Source organism: Danio rerio, chromosome 25 (assembly GCF_049306965.1).
Source record: "Danio rerio strain Tuebingen ecotype United States chromosome 25, GRCz12tu, whole genome shotgun sequence".
Classification (NCBI taxonomy): Eukaryota; Metazoa; Chordata; class Actinopteri; order Cypriniformes; family Danionidae; genus Danio; species Danio rerio.
In genome coordinates this window covers 17,417,903-17,439,563 of record NC_133200.1, presented here as the reverse complement: position 1 = coordinate 17,439,563, position 21,661 = coordinate 17,417,903, and the positions used below count along the sequence as shown (strand labels likewise).

Genomic DNA, 21,661 nt, shown 5'->3' with positions numbered 1-21,661 from the left:
GGAGTTCCCCAACACATTTTCTTTGTGCACTATTTGCAGAGTGTTTCTGTATTTGCATGTGTTTTCTTAACCTAAGAGTTAAGAAATATTTTGCGCTGTATCTTTCAAACAATTAAACTTTATCCAAGATTTGTTATAAGTTTTTTGGGGAGATCTCTTTTTGTTGTCATCTGAAATCTGTCCTTCATTCATATTTATTCTCATTAATTGTCTTCCCGTTTTGCGACTCCAACTGGAGGAAAACAATACTGTGCAGATTTTTTCTGTGAAGCAGCACATAAAATGATAGGATTACCCATCATTCTCTCAGAATAGCCCTGTCATTATTGTATTAGAGGCGCAGGATTAACCTTTATTTTGCTTCATCTGTTAATCTGTTGACTCCTGCCCTTTGAAACAGATGTCGGTGGGTCGACCGAGGTGACAACCCATTAACTTCCATTCCCAACCAAATGATACCGCCAAATCTCTAACTAAAATTATTGGAAATTACCCAGAAGATTCCAATTGTGTTAAATACGTCAATGTAAAAAAAGGTAATTAGCAATATTTACTCTTTATTGTGCAGATACTTAATGTTATTTTATGTTATACAGATACTATTATTTTATATAATGATGATACCTAATATTATATTTACCATTAAACATTTAGTGTCTCCATAAAATGCTTTCCTTTATTAATTTTTAGGGCTTATATGGGTTGTGCTAAAAATGACTACAAGAAGCTATTAAAACTAATATTATTCCTATTCGTTTTATGAACGTCTATAAATATGTAAAACTGATCCAATAACAGGTAAAAATTATGAAATCTGATTTATGTATTGATTCATGATTCATGTTTTGAGTTTTTTAAACATTTTGAAACAATAATGATCTAATTAAAGCCCTATTTACCGAAATCATGTGACCTTGCCCATTTGATACGCATTCATTAAATTATACACAGAGATTCTTCAAAGCTTTTGGAAGAGTATTTTTAAATCACTAGTTTCACATGCATTTTTTGTGTTTTTGAGGTGTTTAGCTAAAAACAATTAAATGGGTGCTCCAGATATTCTTAAGGCTTGGTTGTGTTTATAAGATGCAAAGCAATGTGTGCTCATGCTTGATTTTTATTATTATTATTTTCTACAAATTATGTTATTTTTTCATTCATTTTACTTTATGTACAGCTACTCGGCTAACATGAAAACGACATGTCATATTTTCTAGTTCCTCTGATAGGCTTGCTCTTCAGAGGCTCTGATTGGTCAGCTAACATAATGTGCTTTGATTCATGGATGGGCTCCACGTCACCAGGAAGAGCATCATGCATCCACAAGCTCGCGCTTTGACTGACTATGAGTATTTACACAGCAGAGGCAGAGTAGCTGTTAGCCATATCAGTTTGAGCCTGATTCAGACGGAAAATAAAAAAGGACACTGCTGAATCTCACGCCTGCTCTCCAGAATAAAATCTGACAATTCTCTTTCACATATATTCAGAATAGGCATGTGTAAGTTATATGAAATGTTCACATATCTTTTACGAGTTTGTCATTTGAGATGTAGAAAGCAGGGAAAGTGTCAGCACAGAGAGACACTGCAGCGCTGCTGAAGATTGTAGGTATTTACAGGGGTTTGACGGATAACTATGAATTTGTAGCTAAATTGTTAGCTGTGCCAAACACTATTTCCAGTTGATTACATCCTTGTTTACATCCTTTAGCGTTAATGCTAGACACTATGTCATAGATCAATTTAAAAAAATAAAAATACTTAGATTGTGGATCACAATCCACAGCTTCTGCTATTATGGTTGGAGTTGCTCTTTTGAGGTTTCAATATTGAGGAGGTACAATGCGATACAGACACAAATGAGACAATGAGAATCCTCAAAAGACCTCAGAGACCTCTTAATACACACTAGGCACAGTTGTTGTTTTTTTTTTTTTGTATGACTGCATTTTTTAAATAGAAAATTAAATGCAAATGTCATAACAGCAACAGCAAGTTAATACACCTGACATCTAGACTACACTATAAAACAGTTTAAAATGCTAAATCTTTCAGTGCATTATTGAAACACCAATATCAGAAAATTGAGTAGGTTTTACTAAATTTTGTCACTTCGATTATTTTCTCAAAGATTCATTATAAACATAGCTAACAATTCCAAGTAAAATACACCTGCAAGCTCATGGTTTCATAAATAGTGAATAAGTTTACATTGACATATATATATATATATATATATATATATATATATATATATATATATATATATATATATATATATATATATATATATATATAGAACCTGAATTGAATTATCTAATGTAGAAAGGACATTTGTTTTTCTGTAGTATTTATATCAGTGGCATACTGTAAATCAGTTGTATGAATTGAAAGAAAATGGTGTTGATGCAAAAACTGTTAAGTGTCTTTTTTTAAGATTTGTAGATATTTAGGGAGGAAGTTAGTCCTGGGTTCTTCCAGAAATTTCTTGTTATACTTTTGAACATGCTAGAACTTGTCTTTATGACATCCTCTGCAAACTAAAGCCTTTAAACTGCCACTGATTGAGATTGATTGTGAAATTACGGCTCCCGCTAAAGCTTAGGATTAAAGTTTAATTGTAGTTGCGAAGTACTGTAAATGGATCTTGTAGTCTTTATATTGGTCAACATGCAACATTCACTGTTGGCATAATTAGTGATAAGTTGGCAAGTGTCTGCTCTCTCATGTTTTTTTTTTTTTTTGAGTAGAAATGCAAAATGATGTGCTTTTTCCACTTAAGGTAAATGCACTCTTAAAAAAGATTGAACTAATGTGTTTTTGCAAATGTTCATATACTTATTTATCTTATGGACATCGCAGTAAATTATCTTTGTAGTATTTATTTATACATTTAATTTGCTTTTATTTTTATGTTCTATGGTCATTTATTGCATTTTATCTATTTTTTATTATGAATATATTTATGTAATTGTATTGTTTTGTTTGTTCAATAAAAAATATTAATAATTAATAATTATTTATATATATATATATATATATATATATATATATATATATATATATATATATATATATATGTGTGTGTGTGTGTAAGTGTAAGTGTAAGTGTAAGTGTATGCATGTATGTATATATGTGTGTGTGTGTATACACATTTATATTTGTGTAATAACAGTAATAATAATGCTAATCATTAGTTCTAATAAATAAAAAATTAAAATACATACATAAAATGTTTTTATTCATATTTACATATGTTTATATAGTATTATTTATTAGTTTAGTTGTCATTTCAATCACTTCGGTACATCAGATTAAATTTAAAACTAAAAATAAAGAAATATTTATTTGGCATTTATCTATCATTTATTTTATTTCAATTATATTAATCAACAAAATTGTTGTTTTTATTTAGTTTATGTATTTAATATCTAGCCTTATAATTTAGTAATTTAACTATAATAACCATATTTGTTTGTTTGTTTGTTTTCTGCACGTTTATGCATTGAATTAATGTTGTTTTTTTCGTTTGTTTTAACTTGTATTAATTTATCTATCTTTAAATTTGTTTTTATGTATCTATTTTTGGTATAACAAGTGTCTTGTATAAATGTTGCACATACAAACAATAAACTTCTCTTTCACATCTCTCTTTGCAGAGAAAGCGAATAAAGAAAACACAAAAATCAGTACAGCTTCTCTCGGCGATGGACAGCTGCACGATGAAAAACCTTTGCAAGAAACTGCCAAGAAAGGTGAGCCAGTTCATAGAGATCATTTATAGCTAATTCAGCCCTAATAGTGCATCGACTGGAAAGTCGAATAATGCAGCATAACTTAATAATGTAATACAACTGGCACAAAGCCTGGAAAGAGAATAGGGTAAAACCCTTGTTCTTGAGGTCAGCCAATCATACTGTACATTCAATGTTAAGTGAATTACAGAGAGCAGCACTGTCACCTACCCGACTACAAACACCAAAACAGACGCTCTCAAACACAATACAGCCCACATTTCCTTGCTCTGCTGATGAGATTATAGACCAGTGTTCAAACTCTGTCCTGGAGGGCCTGTGTCCTGCATAGTTTAGCTCCAACTTCTATCAATACACCTTCCTGAAGTTCCTAGTATATCTAGAAAGAGCTTGATTAGCTGGTTAAGGTGTGTTTAATTGGGGTTGGAACTAAAATACGCAGGACACTGGCCCTAAAGGACCGAGCTTGGAACCCCCTGTTATAGACTGACCGTATATGATTCTGTGTAGAAAAATGTTCTCCAGTTTTAACCAGAACACCGATAGAAATCTGACTGGTGATGATGATAACATTCACTTTTATTTAAACTCCCTTTTGATATCATTTAACACTGAAAAAAGCACATAAGAAGAGGGGCCGGGTGAAAAAGTGTTTTGAACTTGAACTGCAATATCATTTTTCACCACAGAGTGTCAATCTTATATAATGCACCTTTAAAAATATTTTTATTATGTTGGTGAATACAATTTAAAGCCCTTTCAAAATGAAAGTAGGCAATATATACATTTTTAGAATTGCAAGATTGGCAACCTGTCTGCATGAATAACTATTTTGTACTGCAAACTACTTATTATATTTCTTCTAGGTTGAAAAAAAAAAAGTCCTGTAGAATAAAGCCAAAAAAATATCGTTGGAGCATTAATATCACATCACTGGATTTGATTATTTCTTAAAGATTAAATGATAAGGATATTATTAAATTTTATTGTATAAACGTATTTATACATTGATAACCATGTTAATTTATTTCAGTACTCTCTTTCAGAAAACTTTTTATTTTTGCTCTATCGATTTTGATATATGCTGGTAATTTATTATATATCTTTAAAAATCTGTATTTAATCAAAGAAACATGATAGTACCTTGTGCAATTAATCAATGTGAAGAGTACTTCATACAAGAAAACAAGTTCATATATGTTCAATATGACCCCCTCCAGACACTCGAGTGACATCAACCTGAAAGCTGTGGTATTCTTTTTAAAAAACCCTGTATTTTATGCAGATGCACCACATAGAAAAAGACCTGATCACCCTAGTCAATCTAACTAATGAATTTATTTTCAAATAGGGCTATTCATATCATCTGATGAAAATATATTCATATTGCAGAAAACAACTTAAAGGATTTTAGCAAATGGCTGCAATGTAACAAAGAGTGAAACATTTAAGAAGGTTTGAATACTGCATGTGTATTGAAGGACAGTTTGTCTTGAAAATATTAAAGACTCCCATTTTACCTCTTTGATCGTCTCCACCTCCTGAATCATAAATTAAGCTTCAATTATGAAATAATTGAGTCTAATTTTTATCTTTTTGTTTGTTATATAAACAATATAGTTATATAAACAATTGTATGAAATGTGTACTTACTATAATTTCCTATAATTTTAATCTATTATTTTCAGTAATTAAAAATTAATCATTGGGTTTCTGTCTGTACGCTCTGGTCAACTGTGTTACTGTTATAAATCCAATCTTTAAAGCACTGATAGAAAAAGTATGTAGATTGCTTCATTGAGGCATGTCAGTATTCTTTTCTCATTAACTTGTACTAAATGTTGTACACCAATGTACCGATTAATTATTTGTCAACTCCGTTATCATGATATTTCATTGAATTTCTAATTTACTTTATTTGAAAAATGATGAAAATGCATGCAATTGTGTTTAGACATGCATGGTTTGAGGTTAAAGCACAAAAAAGTGGAAAATGTCCCCTCCATTTTTATCAACTCTATTGGTGGTGGTTTCAAAAGTTTAACAATGTTTTGAGCAACAATTAGTAAAATCAAACATTTGTTTTAAGTCATTCCAGTTTAAAGAAAATGAATGGAAAAAGCAGTAAGTAGCTACAAGTGTGAATTGAGTCATATACAGTTGAAGTCAGAATTATTAGGAATTCTAAGCCCTCCTCCATATTTTTCCCCCAGTTTCTGTTTAACAGAAATATTTTTTTCTAAATATAATAGTTTTAATAACTGATTTCTTTTATCTTTGCCAATGTTATGATTGAATAAGTTGTCTAAAGAGAGATCACGTAAAATTTTGAATATTATATTATTACTGAAGAAAATGGGTGAAAATAAAACGGGACACACAATCTTAACACTTAATTTGTTTGTTCCTCTATAAGGAAAACTGATAAAGCCAACAAAAGAGAGGCATGTTTGAGCTTTGTATAGTACATTTGAAATAAATAGAAGCAATCATCGAAATATAATCAAACCAAAAGTTACAGAGGGGGGAAAGGAACTAGAGTGACACCAAAACAAAGAACTAAAAAAACAAAAACAAAAGCCACATAAACTAGAACACAAGATCCCCTCTAAACTTACTAAAGAAAATAAATGTGAAAAAGATTCAGCGTATATGATGCCAGTAAACACACTCCCTAAACTAATAAACAAAAACACAAAAAGCAGCGCTCGCCTAGTTTCTGAACAATTCAAATAACTACAGGCAAAATGTATGTCACGCGACTTGTTAACCTATTCCTTTTTCTCCAAAAAGGAATGATAAACTCTTAAACCATGTTGAATTTGTTTGAGTTAGTTCAGAGACTTGAAACAAATCATCATACAAAAACAGAAGCAAGGGTACACAGCACTGAACAAACAAGGTGTGCCGGTCAAAGTTAAAGTCCGTGGAACAAAGCCTGATTGGTCCATGAGGAAACGTCCTAATGAGGAAGGCTCCGGATCCAATCAGCAAGTACCTGAGAAGGAAAAAATAGCGGAACAAAAGGTGATAGGGCGAGACAGAGCAAATGACAGACTTTACAATTCAATTCATCTTTATTTCACCATGTAGATTGCGTCAAAGCAGCTACACATAGAAGATTATAGTAGACAGGCAAACCAAGGCGACAAAATTCCCACGGATCGTATGAGCCATAATGACAGAACATAATATTTGACTAGATATTTTTCAAGATACTAGTATTCAGCTTAATGTGACATTTAAATGCTTAACTAGGGTAATTAAGTTAACTATGCAAGTTAGGTTATTTTATTGAAAATAATATATATTACTTAAGAGGGCTAATAATATTGACCTTAAAATAGTTTTTAAATGCTTTTATTGTAGCTGAAATTAAACATATAAAAATTTCTCTGGGAGAAAAACTTTTAGAAAATACTGTGGAAAAATTCTGTGCGCAATTATCGTTTGGCATATCTTTTTTTAAAAATTCACTGAAGGGTTAATAATAGTATTTAAATATTAAAATAAATATCTAATGAATGGTCTTGGTTTGTTTCAATGTTCTTCTCTAAATCATGTTTTGTGCTTTGTTTTTTTCCCCAGAGGCTTCAGCCTCCAGTTCTAAAAGTGTTTTCACACGACTGCTGAAAGTGGCTCAACATTTCATTCTAAAATCTGGCAAGTACAGTAGCGCTGCCAAATCCTCTCCCACCAAGAGGAGTCCTGCCCCAGGCCGGCTTGCCAAAACCAGAACCTCTTCCCACTTCACCCAGACACAGGTGCGCATGATTTACATCACAGCAGATACCCGAATTTGCTCCTTAATGCAAGACACTGCAGGTGAAAAGGGTAAAAACAAAACGAGCTAACAGTTGTCTTCACACTACTTTAAAAATAATACATGGTGCAACAAAAATACATGGTGCTCAATAGAACCACTTTAAGTGCCATGTAGTAGGCCTGCACAATATATTGTTTGAGGATCAATATTGCAATGTGTAATTCCACAATAGTCGCATTGCAGGATATGCAATTTGAAGTCAGCATTGTGTTTGACCAGGTACGACAGTTGAGATGAGAACATTTTGTAGTAATTTCAGTTTGACCATAAGTTTTATCAATTCCTTTTTTTTAAGGCCTGTGTAATGTTACACAATAGTTTAAACTATTTTGGCACAAGGAATTATTATGTTTGTAGCTTTAAAAAAAAAAGTTAAATTGTATTTAATTATTTACACAATGAAGAATATACAGCTTTATTGTACATTTGGTTATTTCATTTCTGTACCTGTACGCTTAGACTATAGTTTCTCTACTTTATTTGTCTATACTTGTAATTTATTACAAGTAAAATAAAATGCAATGTGTATACTACTATTTAACTTAAAGTGCTTAACTAGGTTAAGTTAGGGTAATAAGTCAAATCATTGTATAACAGTTATGTAGAGTATGAAAAAAATATTGCTTAAGAGGGCTAATAATATTGACCTTAAAACAGTTTAAAAATGTTTAAAAACAGCTTTTATTGTAGCTTAAAAAAAAAAAAACATTTTATGAAAACATTACTACAATAGGTTTTTGGCTACTAATCAGAAGCGAACAACTTTAAGTGCTATCTAGCACTGTTATTTTTACAGAGTGTTTATAGTGTTATATAGCTCCTTTACCACCCCAAATAACCTTTTTTTTTTTTTTTTTTTTTTTTTACTGCTGTTCATTAATTACTTTAGGAATTGCAACCCTTTTTTGGGTTTTGCATTACAAGGTTTATAAAGTTGGTATATTTAATTGAGGCATTTTTTATTTAAATATGGAATAATTTCCAAACAATTTTAGCCCAAAAGTTTCAACACTGGATAAAGTTGTTCAAAATTTATTTGACATAGTCAGAGGGTTTTGTGGATAGGATTTTCATATATATTTTTTTATTTTCTGTCATTTTGTTGATATTGTTTTTCTTTGTTAAGAAAAAATATTAACCAAAGAACACCCACTCTATCCTGACAAAGCCATAAAAATATATAAATGTATGTAAAAAAATTAATAATAGTAATAAAATCAATATGTAAACATTTTGTAAAATGCATTAAGAAAATGACTTAAATATAATAAAAGAAGTCATAACACCATAGTTCATGTATTAACAGACAACTATCATTAAACACTTACAAAGTTTGATCACATTATTGTAAACCTCTTTTATCACTTTTCGTTCTTTAGAAAATACTGTAATTAGCAGTGGTGTAAAGTAACTACAAATGCTCAAATTACTCTAAGTAGTTTTCCTCAGAAATTGTAATTTACTAAGTAGTTTTATAAATCTGTACTTTTACTCTTCCTCGAGTACATTTTTAGTGCAGTAATTGGGACTTTTACTCCACTACTTTCATTCAACCTGCAGTCACTACTTGACTTTTTCTTGTCTATTGGGATTAGAAATAACAGTCCTGTAATTCCTGTCCAATCAAATCGCACACAGAAGGTAAATCGCCACATAATGAGCTACCTCAAGACATGGGCGATTTATAATTGCAGCAAACTGTTTAAAAGCATTAAAAGTGTCCAAGAAGATGTCCAAAATCTTTAAACACGTTGACCCAGAGACTAATCAGATGCATGTCAGTGATGAGAAGATGGCGGAAGTTTTACTGTATGATGACCGAAATGGCCTTAAACACCCAGCAGGCACAAGACGTCAACATGACGTTAGGATGACCTTGTACCCTAGTGTCGTGGAGGCGTTGCATTTTGTTTGGAAATGAAAATCATGTTGACGTCAGAACTCAAGGTCAGGCCAACGTCCAACCTAAAACCAACCAAATATCAACATCTAATAATGTTATGGCTTGATGTTGTGTTGGCGTTACCATTTTGACGTCTATCAGACATTGAATTTTGCTTCCCATACCTGATGAATAGATGTCAGTATTTGATGTCAATATGTAATTGGTTTAAGATTTTGGCTCGACGTTGGATTTTAGTCACTTTCCAACATAACCTAAAGTAAACCAAATATCAACGTCATTTGACATCATTATTGGACATCAAAATATCCTTGGCCTTAAACGCTGGCTAGACATTGAATTTTCACCTGACATAACACCCTAAATCTAACCTAATGTTAATGTCTTATGATGTTGTGTGCCTGCTGAGCAATAACTAAATGCACTAGAGAATGTTACGTTTACACACACATACACAACTTGCATGTAAATGCATCAGCTTTTACAGCGTAATACTCACTACTCACTACACTTGAGTACTTTAGAAAGGCCAACTTTTTACTCATACTTTAAATAAATTTTACAACAGATACCTTTACTTTACTTGCACTATATTTTTGACAGCAGGAAGGTCGCTGGTTCAAGCCTCGGCTGGGTCATTTGGCGTTTCTGTGTGGAGTTTGCATGTTCTCTCCGTGTTTGCCTGAGTTTTCACTGGGTGCTCTGGTTTCCCCCACAAGTCCAAAGACATGCGGTTTAGGTGAATTGGGTAGGCCAAAATTGTCCATAATGTATGTGTGTGACTGAGTGGGTGTTTCCTAGGAATGGGTTGCAGCTGGAAAGGCATCCTCTGCATAAAAACATGCTGGATAAGGTGGCGGTCCATTCCACAGTGGCGACACCTGATTAATAAATGGACTTAGCTGAAAAGAAAATTAATAAATGTATGTAAACAGATAGAATATATATATATATATATATATATATATATATATATATATATATATATATATATATAATTTTTTTTTTTTTTTTTTTTTGTAGAATTCGATGTTGTATATAACCAAGTAATTTACATACAAACAAAGCCCTCTGTAAAATCAGAATAGAAATATGATAAAGTTAATTTTGGTGTGTGTAAGGTCAGCCGAAGTGGAGATTTATGTTTTGGGAAAACAACCCTTTAAAAGTATGTATTGCAGTAGTAATCTGCACTCACAGAAGAAGCACTTAATTGTGTATTTTGGATATTTTCTATACATCAGACAGGAAAAAAACATTTCATTAAAAGCATAAAATCTCTAAATTGACAGGTGTGTGTGTGTGGAAAAAACTGTGCTTTTGCCTGCAGTATCTTAATGCGTCATAAAAAATGAGAATCTGGCAGCAGTAAGTGTGAGATTTTGCTTGTTTGTCCTGTACATGGTTGCTGTAAGTACAGTATGGCTGTTCTGCAGGTTCGGGGCAGGAGAAGCAGTAGCAGGCGTTCCCAGAGTTCCTCCCAGGGTGGCGTCAGGAAGGAGAAACTCCCTTCTCAAAATTCAGATGGAGGCGCAGCTGAAGACAGGTATGTGGAAGATGGACACAACGTTACAACAATTTGGCCTCTTTTGAATGGTGTTTAAATGGATTTCCATAACTGGTACAGCATTTTAATTGACAGTTTCACTTTGATAAAATTGATCTTTGAAAAAAAAAAAAAGTTATAATTACATTATTGGGGATTATTTCCAAAAACGTTATTGTTTACTTTTTTCAATACATTTTTTTCTATATAATTATTTTAAAGAGCCTCTTTCTAGGAGAATAAGTGGGGGAAAAAAAGAATAATAATAAAAAATTTATAAATATTATAAAATAAAAAGCTATTTATTAACAAACACTTTTTAAAGTAAACATGCACAAATAATAAATAAAAATATAGCTGCAAGCAGCAATTAAGGGGGCAAGCACTTTTGGCCAAAAGGTGGTGCTGCTCCAGAAGTTTTTGAGTACTTTCAGGGCATGGGGTTGAAGATGCATACCATGCTTTGTAATGATATGTAAATATGTTGGTAAAATATAGCATTTTTGGCCAAAAATCGAAATGGTCAACGCCCAAAATGGCTGACCTGTAAAAATCAGACATCATTTGACTCGACATGCTCTGCTGGATGTAATGAGACCAGTTTTATGAGTTTCGGACGAAAGGTTGAGACGTTATGAACAAAAATGCAAGTTTTTTGTATCTCCGGACCACTAGGGGGCAGTGTGCCGAAACTCCGCATATAACCTCAGACCCTAGTTGTCATAACACACACCAAGTTTGGTGTGAATCGGTGAATGCGTTACGGAGATATCGCGTCAAGTCCATTTTCGCAAGTTCTTCGTTAAATTTGATTGCAAGTTAATAGATATTAGTAATAAATATCTTCCTACTGATTATGAAGTTGGTCATTATTAAAAATAAACAAAAAAAAATCTAACGTGTCCAAATTTAGTTTGTTTTTGTAGAGAATTTGTGAAGAAATCTACTAGAAGCTTTAATGGTGCTTTTGCATAATTTTCGATGCTTAAACATTTTATATTGCTCTAATTCTTTGAGTGTAAATGCATGAAAAAGGGCAGCAGCATATTCTTCGAAATATCTTCTGTTTACACACGCAAAAAAAAAAAACAATCATTTTTAGAATTGTCAAAAACCTCAATAAATCCTACATCACTTTGTGTAAAATAAAAGTATCCCTTTAACACTCTTCCAAAATGTAAAAGCAAGACTATCAAAATATAGACAGCGAGTGTCACTTATCAAGTTCTTGCACTTTTATTTATTTATTTATTTTTCATCTTCATCACAGAAGGACATAATTTATGGCTTTGTACTTTTCGTCTGTGCAAGAACAAATCATGTTCTGGAACTTTAACAGTCTGGGAAAATGCTTCTGGCTAGTTGAGCTGGTTGAGTTTTGCGTGTCTAACTCACCCGTTTGCATGAGCGTGCATCTGATTATCTTTATGCAGGAAATTCAAGTTCACATGCACGTCATGGCATTTTATTTAGAGACTGGTGTTCATACTGAACATTGCTGAGATGCCTAGAAGTAAAGCACACTTGAAGACAGCAGGTGTGTTTTTGTTGGATATTTAGGATTAAAGTTGCTGAATTTACACATTCAACGTGTTTGTGTTTAAGAAGCATAATGTGATGTGCTTTTGCGTGAGGTACATAAAAAAAATGTAAACAAAACTAAACAAAAAATTGATCACATCATTTTAAGGTATACTTGCAGTGTAATTAATAAATGAGCTACTGAGTAATATGAATTAATTATGTGTACTATATGGTTAGGGCTAGAATGCGGTTTAGGTTTATAATTAGTCATATGTTTATAATTCCTATAGTAAGTGCATAGAACATCTGTAACTTTTGGTAACTTGCTGAAATCAGACATTTATTATTTATTTTTATTTCACTGTATGTGTATTCTATAAAATATTTGTATTATGATTATTTATTTTTTAGCTAGAAAATATGAAGGTTATAGTACTTTATTTGAACCTATTTCAGGTTACTTTATTCCAGGAAATAAAAGTAACAATCCTGCTTATTTATTTGTAATATATTTGATTACTTATATTTGTAATAATTATACTGCTTATTTAAATAGTTTTTTTATTCATTTATTTTTTTATTTTTATCCTTTTTTTGTGCTTTAGAAGTTGTTTTAAGATGCTTTTTAAACCAGCACCACTCGTGTTTCCTTCATAAAGTATATGTATTTATTTTTGCAATTTCATGTGGTATGCTATGATTGCATAAGCTTAAAATCTATTTTAAAACAGGCAGGTTGTTTATAGATTGTAAAAAAAAAATTGAAGATTTCTCAGGGTCTAAAAATGTCTTAATTTTAGGCCTTAAAAGTCCTAAATGGACTAAAGTATTGTGTTGTAGGTCTTAAATCATTTTAAACTGGTCTTCATTTTCTTATGTCCATGTAAAGCTACCTAATCTGGCCTTAAGAAATTTAAATAATGTAAATGAGTAAATTGAAAGATAAAGTTATGATAAATATGTTATTGCAATCTTTCATTATTTTAACTTTTTTTTCTTTTCATATTAGGAAATCTCCATAACGGTCATTAACATAATGAAATCCTCTAGGTCTCTGAAGGTCTGCTAGTGGATTTAGCTAATTTGACATTATGAGGAAATGACGAGGCCTCTGGTTTTTACTGGTTTAGTCTGATCCTAGAAAAACAGGTGAAAATGCTTGGAATTTTTTTTTTCCTAATGGGTTGCAGTCAAAGTCAGTGATTTTGAAAGGATAATTCACCAAAAATTACTGAAATAAAGAAAGTTTAATGCTAAAATATTTTTTAAAAAGTCCAACTAAGTTTTATTTTCATTGAATGTTATTAGTTCTTAGTCATTAGCAGTTTTATAATGTGCTTGACATCAGTCATTTAATGTGCGAGCCATTTACTACAAAGCGTTGATAATCACAACTGTGGTTGTGCTACATTTTGGGATACTATGTTTGTGTGCTTTTGCGTGTGCGTGTGTGTGTGAATACAGTAAACAGGGTGTATCAATCAGGGCTGCAGGTGCTTCCTCTGATGTTCAGATAATTCAGTGCATGTTTGGTGTCATGTTGCTTCAGTAGGGCAGCATGTTGCTCTAGGAGGGCCAAAATGAAGTGTAAATTTGAATTTATTATAGTAATATGTTCCTTGAGATTCACTTATGACGTTATTTTTTAGGTGGTAATAATGGTGAGACACAAAAATCTATATATAAAAACAAAAAATACAACAGTATTTGTGGAAATAATGGTCATTTTCAGCTGTATGAATTTTTCAGATTTATAGGATTGGGTCCTACAAATCTTTTCAGTAAATGGCCGCTGTTACGATTGGCTGACGTCATTGCATAGGGAAAAGCTCAATAGCTAGGTTTCCATCCAACTATTTTTATGCACATAATGGAATACGGCATTAAAGCATGCTTAATGGAAACACCAAGATGCACCTTATTTTTTAAAAATGTGCATTAAGAACACAACTGAGTAGGATAAACTTTTTTTTTTCCCGATAAGGCAAAATGAGTATAAACTATGATGGAAACACATTCACTGAATAAATTCCTAACACATCCAAATCTAATTTTCTTTTTGATACTTGGTCCCAGATTATCAGAAAGTGTTGATTTGGTTCTCTTTGAAACCTTGAATGAGACCGGTGCTTTATTCGCAAATGGTTTATTTGATGTTCCAGTTTTGTGCTTAAATTTAAATGCCATCTTTGGATGCAAACATGGATATTGTCGTCTCACTGTTTATGAGCATGTTTTGAAAACATTGATATAAAATTGATGTAATTTACAGACAAAGAATTTTTTATATCGATTTTGTAACCTAGTACAATTTCTTTGCAATTTATACTCTTTTTATACTTTATGGAACTGCATTAAACTGCCTGCTTTTTCTTTGGATTTGCAGGCAGCAAATCCGTAGCTAATATATTAGCCGATCAATACAAATACATTTTTTCATTTTTTTTCCCCCACATATTCAGGGAACAACTAATTCTTATTTTAAATTCTTAGGAAAACTGATCTCTGAACCTTATTAATCAACTATTCTTTTCTATGGCCAACTTTCTTTTATATAGATAAAATCTACTGCCTGACAAAAAAAAGCATAAATAAAGCAACCAAGTCACTGAAAATTAACTAGTCACCATTAAATGAATAAAAAAGTCAGCAAGCATATGAAGTGGTTCACCGAGTGGAGACATACATAATTTATTGACTTCAAGATATCGGCCTAATTTTGTTATAACACCGAAATATTAACATTAAAAATAGCATTTATCAGTCTATATCAATATGGCTACCGATATAATGTGCATCCCATTTGACAGTGGGTTCTTTTTGCTCATCACTGGTGTAGATAAGTGTCATTTAAAACTGATTTCTAGAGTGTGGGGCCTGTGGTGATATTTTAGGGTGTCCGCAGGGTCTTAAAAAGTCTTAATGTCTTAAATTTCAAAAACATTTAAAAAGTCTTGAATTCTCTGACATTTTGACATGTACAGTAGATCGTAAACCCTTTTTAAACTGCTTTAATTTTCCTTTGTTTATGTAAACTTACCGAATCAATCCAACACACACCTAAACAAATCTCAATAAAACTCTATTTATAACTAATATTACACCGCAGTATAATGTATATACTTTTAGTTTATTAAAGTTTTATGGAGTTTTTTTAAGTTATGTTGGGAAAATTTGCATGTATACAATTCGTGTCTGCTTGATTTGAAACATTATTTAAAATATGTGGCTAAGAAATAACTAGTAAATAGAATTAGTTTCTTGATGGGGCATGTAAATAATTTTTTTCTGCAGAGATAAAAAATCCTTAGCATTTAGCCCTATATAAATTTGAAATTTCTTAACTGTTTTTAAAAGGTCTTAAATATGACTGCAGTAACCCTGTATTAACAGTTGTTATGACCTACTGTAGATCAATGTTTCTTAACCACGTTTCTGAAGGACTACAACACTGCATGTTTTGGATGTCTCCTTTGTCTGTCGTATTGCAGGCCTATCAGTCTCTGCTAATGAGCTGATGACATAGATATATACATTAGATGTTGCCTGGCCTATTGTTGTCTATTGGATGGAATGCGTCAATAGTGCCGCCATCTTGCTACAGGGTAGCGCTCCTTTGAAATGAATGCGGGACCAAGGTACAGTAAAGGACTGTGGCCATCCAAAGCCAGAGATATACACATATATCTATGATCGGGAGTTTTCCTGGATGTTAGTATGTAATTTTTTTTTCTAATTACTAAAATTATAATTTTACATCACTTTTCTGCATTGATGGATCAGTGACCGCACGGGCATTCCTGACAAAAAGCTTGTGTTTGTGTGTACAGAAATGTACTCTTCACCCTCCCTGTTAAATTTGATCTAATCCGTGTCCTGAAACACAGCTCCTCTCCTGCTTTCACTTCTCATACTGACGGAGGGAGCGATTCGTTTTTAAATGAATCCCCCAAACGACTCTTTTACTAGCCGACAATAATACAAGTTTCTGGCAGCGCTGCATCTCGTTTTCATATTTCTTTTGCATTGTTTGCTGATTTTATTCAACAAAACTAGCATAAGCCGAGTGTTTAGTGCGAGTTTGAGCTGCTTTGCCGTATGGTGAATGCAGAAAGTGACTGTTATCATCAATAACGTTACTTGATTAGCACAAAAGTTCAGAACATACAAAAACAGAAAAAAAACTTTATATTACCTATGAAATGTTCTGCCTTTGTGCTTTGTTTTCTTTGTTTGCTCGTTACTACACCCGTAGACAGTGCTAAAGTCCCGCATCTTCATGTAATAACACTGTCTTGACTAGTGCGGTTGAATGACATTTGTCCTGGGAGCACTGTACCAATGTGGCGGCGCTATTGACGCATGCTCAGGGTCCCTATGCGATATCTAGTGTATATATCTGTGAGCTGATGATCTGAATTAGGTGTGTTTGGTTAAGGAGACACTGAAAATGTGCAGAGTTTGTGGTCCTCCAGGAACATGGTTGAGTAGCACTGTCCTAGATGGTCAATTTGCGTCTTTTTTCTTGCAAATATGTGTCAATTTTATGACCCCATAAACAAATTTTAAGTAATGATTTCTGGCCCTTCGCAGCTCTGACTCTTCAGCCTGGCGCGTGAGGTCAGGGCCTGTCGGTAAAGTGGCCCGAAGAAGGAGCCAAGATCAATCCAGAAGAGGAAGTTCCTTCCATTCGAGGAGTCGGCGCTCTAGATCTCAGCAAACACCAGTTTTAACGACTGTGCAACCCGAGAGCAACAAGACTGATGATTGTCAAGAAACCCCAAACAGGTAGTGAATCATTCATGCATATTAGTTTTATATTGGCACAGCAAAAGCTTTTTTTATTCTCTACCATAAACATTTGGTCTCTAATGACATTAATAATAACGTGTTTTGGGTTAGGATTAAACTGACAGGTGGTCCCGCTGGTTTGGTTTGGCAGGTTCACTTGCTAAAGAGTGGTTAGTTATAATGAGTCTTTAATCTAGGCTGAATCCCTCACAGTGAAAGTGATTAATGTAATGGTATGGATTCTCTACAACAGAAGGATTTAAATGAAATCATAAGTAACTGTGAAAGATGATGCTTTAATACGACAAATGAGTTTTATGGGCTTATTTTACTACTTTTGATTGGAATTCATATGGATTAGTTTGATCTTTAAGAGGAAGTTAGTTTTTTGCAAGAAGTAAAAAAATTGTCAGGGCACATATTTGCATATTGCACATCTGTTTTCATATAGTACACAACAATGTTGTTATGCCGACATTAGTTTAAAAAGATTGATCGTAGTGTTTTTGTTTAAACAGACATTTGTGGACGACGTCATTGAAGAAAAAAGTCAATATAAACAGCTTATGAGCAAACAAACAGTGTTATATCGGTCTTTTTTCTTATATGACAGTTGTGATTTAACATTTTTGTTCACTGGGAGAATTAGACGCATAATAAAGATATGCTTAATGGAAATTCAAAGATGCGCTCGAGTGATGAGAATAAGAAAAAAATGAGTATGAGGCCACGATCACACTAGAGTTTGAGCAAGCGAAATTCTTTTATACGGCTGAGTAACGGGGCAGGATTAAAGAGCCCCTATTATGAGTTTTTTTTAAATTACCATCCATGCAGTGTATAACGCAGCTCTAAGTGAATGGAAACATCCAGCTGAGGTATAAATCTGAAAGTGCATAGCGTGCTGTTTTTTTTTTTTTTTTGCCTTTATTTTAACAAAACAAAACAGAACAATGACCACAGTTTACAACCAACAAATTTCTCAACATCACAGCACATAATGAAGATCAAAAAGAAGACATAGAAATACAAAGTAATAATAATAGAATAATACATAAATTAACCAAGGTTTATGGTGATCTAAGGTTTTGCAAAAATGTACCTGAAATCCTGGGACCTACATATTCAAGAAATGGAGTCCAGATCTGGAAAAAAAGTGTCACTTTTTCCCCTTGACCAGTGGGTAAATTATTCCAATGACATTAGATAATATTACCTTATGCTATTCTGATACTGTTGGTTGTTTATCAGATATCCATTTGAGAAAAAAATTACATTTACGGGCAGCATAGGTAAGAAAGTTAAACAGTGCACTGTGTTTAAAACTATTGATTCTATTTCGTCGACTTAGAGTCAAATGAATGTTTTGTCCTTTGTTCGGATCAATGTCGACGCATGCAGATAACAGATGCGGGACTTTGCCAAATATGAAGTGCCGGATCCGGTAAAATGTGAACGCGCCTTTCCCTTCAAACGCTAAGGGAGTGCGGGAGATCATGGGATTAATCATTACATGACCATTACTATACCTAAGAGATGATGATTGAGACAATAACCTACCCTGCAATGCGGGATTCGCCAGCCTTTCATTATTAAAGGAAGGATCAGCAAAGGCTACTAATGTATTGGACTTTGTCAGTAACTGTTACACAGTTTGTATGGACCAGTTTCTTGTTTCTCCTTCCCACAGAACATAAAGTATGATTAAAATAGTTGCCTCATTTTCTGTAGTTTGCAAAATATGTATTTAATTGGGTGTTGTAGCTGGTAATCGCCCCGCTCGGCTTGAATTACACATCTATTATAGATCAGTGCTTGTAATGTATTTCAGAATATTTCTCTAAATAGTAAAATTTTTGCCACTTTGTGGATTAATACTGAATGTGTGTTGTTGTTATGAATGTCATATGGGAGTTGATGGGATAACTAGGTCAAAATAAATGCATATTATAGGACAATGAAAGTGTTTTTTGACCTTGTATGCATGTCAGTCTGTTGTTGGAGACTCCCAAAACCAAAATGTGACATTTTATAATGCATAATTGGGACTCTTTAAACAAGATAATTAGACATAAAAAAGCAAAGTGTAGCATGACAGTAGCTTGAACTACGATGGAAACACAATTACCGAATAAATTCCTGAAGGCTGATTTATACTTCTGCTTTTGAGTCCCCTCTGCCCTTCCCACACTCATCAGCGCTTCCAACCCGACCGATCACAGAGCTTGCACTATGCGTCGTTGCGAACGGAGGTCGGGGCCAGCTATAAATTGGTGGGACTTGAGCTCCAAATGGGTGGGCCTTGAGCTCCAAGTAGGCATTACAAACCTGGAGTTTTTATTTATTTAATGTCTTGTACATGACACGGAGTCTAATATTGTGCATTATGAATGTCTACACATACCCCAACTCTAAACCCAACTTCACAGTAACTTGTTGTGTTTTATGAATGTCTACACCTACCCCAACCCTAAACCCAACCTCACAGTAACCTGATGATTAATGTCTACACATACCCCAAACCTTAACCCAACCTCACAGTAACCTGATGTGTTTTATTAATGTCTACACATACCCCAAACCTTAACCCAACCTCACAGTATCCTGTTATGTTTTATTAAGGTCTACACCTATCCCAACCCTAAACTCAACTTCATAGTAACCTGTTGTGTTTTATTAATGTTTTACACATACCCCAAACCTTAACCCAACCTCATAGTAACCTGTTGTGTTTTATTAATGTTTACACCTACTCCAATCCTAAACTCAACTTCACAGTAACCTGATGTGTTTTATTATTTTCTACTTCACCTACAGTACATGTGGTGTAAAGCGTGACCCACGGCGCATGCAACGGCAACGCGCATAGCTGTGTATCCATACTTCTGCGCGCTGTTTCTTCTGTTTTGCAATAACACTTCCGAAACGCTAGTTGGCAGTAAGGTGTTTATGTTCCTCTGTGTCGAGTTACTTCGCTGATGTTTTGTTTTTCTGAGCGCTTCTTTAATGTTCAAGTGGTTCAAACTCGCTCCTTTTGAGGCAGGAACCGGCGGACGTGCAACAACTTTAACCATGAGGTAAACACAAAACAAAACTTTCCACCTGGAGCTTCTCCTACTTTCAGTGTAATCCCTCCCACTTGAAAATCTCCGGGCTGCAATGATACCTACTTGCGTGTAGTTACATTTTTTTGAGAGGTGCATGTCAGCGTTGGTGTCAGCTACGGCGAGGGCTATGCGACCGTGCGAAGGCTGCGCTGAAGCATACGTATGCGCTTAACAAAGAAGTATAAATCAGCCTTAACACACCAGGTTCTATTTTTCTTTTTGATATTTGTTGCCAGTTAATCAGGAAGTGACGATGTTGTTCTCTTTGAACGGTGCTTTATTTGCAAATGTTTTACTTTAAACATTCAACAGTTGTGGACGACGTCATTTAAAAAAAGCCAATATAAATAGCTTATAAGCAAAAAATATTATATTTGTCTTTTTTACTACATGACTTTGTCACGATTTGACTTTTTTTTTGTCAAATGGGAAAATGGACAGCATTTAAACATTAATGCCAATAATTATTTTTCATGCTTGTTTTTCCACACAGTTTGGGAGTTTTCTTCAGTTTTAACCACTAACATAATAAAACACAAATTAAGCAACAAATATATACACTTTTAAAATACTTATTTACTTTTCATCCATATTTTAATATTTAGACTCTGTATCAGACATGACATAAAATTATCAACAAAAATATCAAGATGCACCAATATTATTCAAAATTTTCATCCGTATTTTAGTATTTACACCCTGTATCGGCCATGACGTAAAATTATCAACAGAAACATCAAGATGCACCAATATTAATTCAAATTGCTACTGTGACTAATTCATCTTAGTTCACACACCTGTGCTGTCACTGGAAAAACGGAAATATATATACGGCTTATCAGCCTTATGAGGACAAAAATAAATTATTGCACTTGCTTTTTTGGGCACTACCTTTGTCGCCCGTTTTAAATCCAGTGTCTTTACCCTCTGGAATCAGCCGGGAAAGCTGTAGGTGTGGCGGAAACATGAAGCAGAATCTCTGATCTCAGGTCAGTTGTGTCAGCAGGCTGTATTTAAACCTTAGGGCCCCAGGAGGCCCCATCCTGCCATTTTCACCTGCCCTCTTCTCTGGACGGAGCAAATGAGTCACAGCAGCTATGAAAACAAGCATCTGGCCTTTTAACATTTAACATCCACCTTCCTGGTGCCTTTGCGCTGTCCTTTGTAGCACTTGTAATAGTGTCAGGATAGACAAAACTTTCCTGG

At 33.5% G+C, this 21,661-nt stretch overlaps 1 protein-coding gene across 1 annotated transcript in view; it reads left to right on the top strand.

The window, feature by feature from the left end:
* Nucleotides 1-21,661, top strand: part of si:ch211-266k8.4 — an 80,129-nt gene that overhangs the window by 48,883 nt on the left and 9,585 nt on the right. Inside the window, exons 11-14 of the mRNA XM_682696.10 lie at nucleotides 3,663-3,758; nucleotides 7,347-7,522; nucleotides 10,924-11,033; nucleotides 17,151-17,345. Coding sequence (XP_687788.6) covers nucleotides 3,663-3,758; nucleotides 7,347-7,522; nucleotides 10,924-11,033; nucleotides 17,151-17,345 — 577 coding nt within the window. The remainder of the gene's footprint in view (nucleotides 1-3,662; nucleotides 3,759-7,346; nucleotides 7,523-10,923; nucleotides 11,034-17,150; nucleotides 17,346-21,661) is intronic.